Here is a 4,173-nt window from a genome sequence, read left to right as displayed (position 1 = left end):
GGGCCGGGGCCCCCCTCCCTCCCCGTGGCCTCAGAGAGGGACGCGGCCGGTGGGGCCGCGCGCCGGACGTCTGCCTCCGCCCCCCCCGCCTAAGGCCTGAAGCGCCGAGCCGCGCCGTGAGGCTGGAAGCCCGGGGGCGGCTCTGTGGTAGCGGTACAGGGACCGGCGCCAGGTATTTCAGGCCAGCTCGCCGCTCACCTCGGTAAAAGCAGAAGGAGGCCCCGCGGAGGGGTTTTACCCACTTAATAAATTGCAGGGGAACAGCCATTTCACATAGTTTTAGGAAGGAGAGGTATTAGAGCTCCTCACACAGGCAGAAAGCTCCCCCCTGCCCTAACCCAGCAAACAGTAATGCAGCCCACGGGTACAGGGTTTTGTGTTTTTATTTAAATCCCGTTACAGCAAAATACAGGCTGGCAGTACAGAGAGCACCATACCAGAGAGGTAACGCTTGCTCTGTGCGGCCGACAGCATTTGTCTTGCTTCCCTGCTCCTCTGCCGACTGCATCCCGTGAGGCCGGCACGACGTGCAGTGTGGAGGGCTGACACTGCTGGCGGCCGAGGGGAGGCCACTGGGTAAAGAAGCTGCCCCAAACCCGAAAAGTCACCGTGCGCTCTACATTGACAAACAGTTACCCGAAATGAAGCTACTCCCCCCTCCCCTTAGGTAGGAATTGAAACAGTAGGGAAACATTACATTTGTCTCCCTTTAAAGGGTGACTTCGTTATTTTCGATGCTGTGATGATCTTGAGCATCCTCGGCACTCTCCATCGTTTGATTGCTGTTATCATCGGGGATCTCAGCTGAAACATGAACCTGGCTCTCCCTGCTTTCCATGCTCTGGTGGCTATTCCCTCTGACACCAGCCTTGCTATCGTCTTCTGCCTCATGGCTGTCGAGTTTCTGCCGGCTGCCGCTTTCCACGCTCCGGTCACGCTGCTTGCTGTCCAGCTCGCTGCTGTCCTGCCCATGGCTCTTGTCAGCCCATTCCCCGCTGATGGCATGCTTCCCCAGGGAGCGGCAGGCAGCAGGATCCTCCCGGGAGAGCCCTGCTTGCTGGCTGTCTACATCCAGGGCGCTCTCATCCTCCTCAGTGGCATCATACACAATGAGCTGTGTTTTAGAGCAAAACAAGAAAGAGCTGTTGTCACTCCTGAAGAACTGATCTGTCAACAGGTGCTGCTGTACCGCACCAAAGCAAGCTGTGTAGGCTGCGGGGACACTCAAAGCCTGCGTGATACATCTCTGCCTGGAGACACTGTGGTCTTTCATGGAGTTACATGAGCCTTTCACATTACGAGAAACTCAAGTTTGATCCTGGCCTCAGATTTCATGTGTGCAAGTATATCTCGATAGTGCAAATTGCAGTATTGCACAGCTTGCAGCAGGAGGCTACACTCCTGCCTCAGCACATCAACAGCCCTCTGGCCATCGATACCCCCTGATTTGGGGTATCCAGAGAAAGGAAATACATTCCTTCACTTATGCCTACTTTTGCCCCACCAATTCTTTTCAAAACTTACTCCCATAAAATAACACGTCCATTTTCAAGTTCACTACCCTTTTCCAAAAAACTGGATACCACTGCTCAGTGCTATTTACCTTTTTTGCAGCTTTGCGGAGTTTGCTAGACTTCACCACTGTGGCTTTTGCTCTCACCCTGTAGGCCACACTGTCGCCTCTGCCGGCATTGTCTCCCCGGGTGAAAGGGAAAGGAGAGAAGGGTACAGTTACTGGAATGTCTGTGGGAAAACTTGTGACAACCTCATCGGATTCGTCTGTGTCATTTGAATCGTTATCATCGTCATCATCCACATCTTCATGGCTCTTGCTTGACACATCAGGAAAGTGCTGGAAAACATTTATTATGCATCAGGCAAATGAACATATATGTGAGATGTGCAGACTGGTATCTGTCCCGCTCACCCAGGGCTTATGCACTGTTGAGGAACTACGTGCACGAATTGCTCTGAATTCGCCTCACCCTGCCCGAAGCTTTGTTTTATGTGGGGAGAGATGTTACCACAAGAACCACATTTGATTGAGGAAAATGAGTGCTGCTACACACTGGCTGCCCTGCAGCACTCAACAGACATTTTGCTGTTCAAAACACGTACCGGTTGTACTGGGACATCCACGCTTTCTTCTGAAGAGTAAAGAGTCTGAAAACAACATAAAACTCACTATTAGCACACAAAGGCATATACAGTAGAGCTGATCAGCATGTTGACTATTCTTTAAGCACTTAATCCTAACTTGCAGATTCTGGCATTGAAAGATGTTCTGCTTTCTCTTCCAGTTAGTTGCCTGTACCTGCTGAGGTGACGCCAGGTCATTCTGTGAGTGCTGCAGACTCTCCCAAGACTGAGAATTCACGTGGTGGTGGTGATATCTGTGTGAGTGATGGCCCCTGGGGTCCTTCAAGAGGAAAAAAAAAAAAGGGGGGGGGGGGGGGGGGGGGGTTAATCCACAAAGGAGCATACAGGAGCAGGCAAAGCTGCCTGCATCACAACCTCTGTTTTCAGGCAGATGTGGCATCTGCAATACATACTCCTTTTGTACAGGATGTGTCCTCAGCAATTCATTGCAGTAGGAAGAGGACTCAGAACAAGCTGTGATCCCAGATGAACCTTATACCCAAACAATATAATAGAGAAGATGTGCCTCTCCCACTAGCAGAGCCTGGGGAATTTCAGATCAGTTTCTCCAGCTCGTTTTTATTGAGTGAAATTTGGAGTTGTATCTAATGACCGTCATTTCTCCTAATTCTCAGGTCCTTTTCCCAAGAGTGATTTACCTCCCACATCACGAAGACTCTAAACTAAATGCAGTAGCTGATTCTTAGAGCAAAGAATTGATTTTACATGGGTAGTAGCTGGCAATGGAGTATCAATCAAATAGCTATATACAAGACTAATACTGTTCATGCACACCACTCCAAAAAATCATGGGAATTGGATTAAAGTGTTCTTCCAACATCAAATATTGTCATCTGATCCACACTAATGAATGTGGGTTATAGTAGTTGTGCCATGCTACAGACCTTTTCTCTTTTTAACTGACAGCTTACACATTTTTCATTAAGAAAAAAGGTTTCCAGTGCTGGTCCGGAGATACAACTAACAAAGAGTCCTAACATGGCAAAAATCAACTGACATCAGTGGCTCTCTGTTTTGGCTACCTGAGAAACTGGCTCATAACAGCCAGGTAAGGACATGTTCTGCAAGCAGCAACCATCATAAAACAAGTATTGGGCAATGTGTATTAGAGAAGAAAAAAATAAATCAAAAAGGATTTATTAAAGAAAATGAATAGAAAGACAAAAGGAGCTTACATATTTTTCTTCAGAGCTGGCAGAAATGGCATGCTTCTTGGATTTACTCACCTTGAAAGGAGAAAAGAGAAAAAGCATTTGTCAGTATTAATTTCTTGCTAATATGCAAAGAAAACATGCAAGTGATTGCTGACATGCATTTGTGATTTACTCACTGGCCATGCAGCGGTGATGCTGATAAGGCATAAACACAGAACTGCCACCTTCATTGTGATGTTTTTCCTAGAAAATATTTTGGAACAGTGAGATGACAAGGTAAAATACCACAAAAATTCCATAGGCTTTTTCTTTCTCCTGGGGTACTTCACCACGTCAAGACCAGCTCTCTGCTAAGGATTCAACCTGCCCATGCCAATCTTTTTCCTCTGTCCTCCATCACCACCCCACACTGAGCTGGTTTTGTAATGACTTAGCAACTCAAAAGCTACAAGAATTTTAAAACCAGGTAGTGAGAAGTGCTGAGCAGTGGTGAGAGTAGCCACACTGAGAAGACGAGCGGATTCCTCCTGTCATCTGCTGACTTGCACTGGCAAAGGAAAAGCTTTGTGAAAAACGAAGTGCTATAAAGATCAGCTTTGGTTTATCTTCGTTCATTTAACAACATTTTGTCAGAAGAGACAGGACAAGACAAACTGAGCTTGGGTTCTCCTTTCAGTTATTTTAAAACTAGTTTTCAGGGTTATTAACTGGAGTCACTGTGAGTAAACTCAGTTTATATGAACATGAACTGCTTTTATTGATAGACCTTTATTTCCCCCTCCAGAAGTTTGAACAGAATCACCTGTGTTTCCAAGCAAGAGATGAAGTGAAATACCTGCTCACATTGCAGTTTTAGCAA

At 47.1% G+C, this 4,173-nt stretch overlaps 1 protein-coding gene across 1 annotated transcript; it reads right to left on the bottom strand.

Moving 5' to 3' along the window:
• Positions 1–709: 709 nt before the first annotated feature.
• Positions 710–3,544, bottom strand: SPP1 (secreted phosphoprotein 1). Its single transcript, XM_009327481.1, has 6 exons — positions 3,491–3,544; positions 3,336–3,386; positions 2,315–2,419; positions 2,119–2,163; positions 1,604–1,852; positions 710–1,114 (listed from the first exon to the last, which is right to left on the bottom strand). Exons 1-6 carry the CDS (start codon positions 3,542–3,544, stop codon positions 710–712), a joined length of 909 nt encoding a protein of 302 aa, XP_009325756.1.
• Between the last annotated feature and the right edge of the window lie 629 nt (positions 3,545–4,173).

This window comes from Pygoscelis adeliae, unplaced genomic scaffold (assembly GCF_000699105.1).
Source record: "Pygoscelis adeliae isolate BGI_AS28 unplaced genomic scaffold, ASM69910v1 Scaffold157, whole genome shotgun sequence".
In the NCBI taxonomy this organism is placed as follows: Eukaryota; Metazoa; Chordata; class Aves; order Sphenisciformes; family Spheniscidae; genus Pygoscelis; species Pygoscelis adeliae.
The sequence above is the reverse complement of the archived record's forward strand: the minus strand, read 5'-3'. Positions and strand labels throughout refer to the sequence as shown.

What these genes read in the sequence shown, in the direction of transcription:
- SPP1 (XM_009327481.1), bottom strand. Translation starts at nt 3,544, where the DNA reads ATGAAGGTGGCAGTTCTGTGTTTATGCCTTATCAGCATCACCGCTGCA. An exon ending in GCATCACCGCTGCATGGCCA is followed by an intron (nt 3,387 to 3,490) that starts GTGAGTAAATCA and finishes TCTCCTTTCAAG; the next exon opens with GTGAGTAAATCCAAGAAGCA. An exon ending in CCAGCTCTGAAGAAAAATAT is followed by an intron (nt 2,420 to 3,335) that starts GTAAGCTCCTTT and finishes TTCCTCTTGAAG; the next exon opens with GACCCCAGGGGCCATCACTC.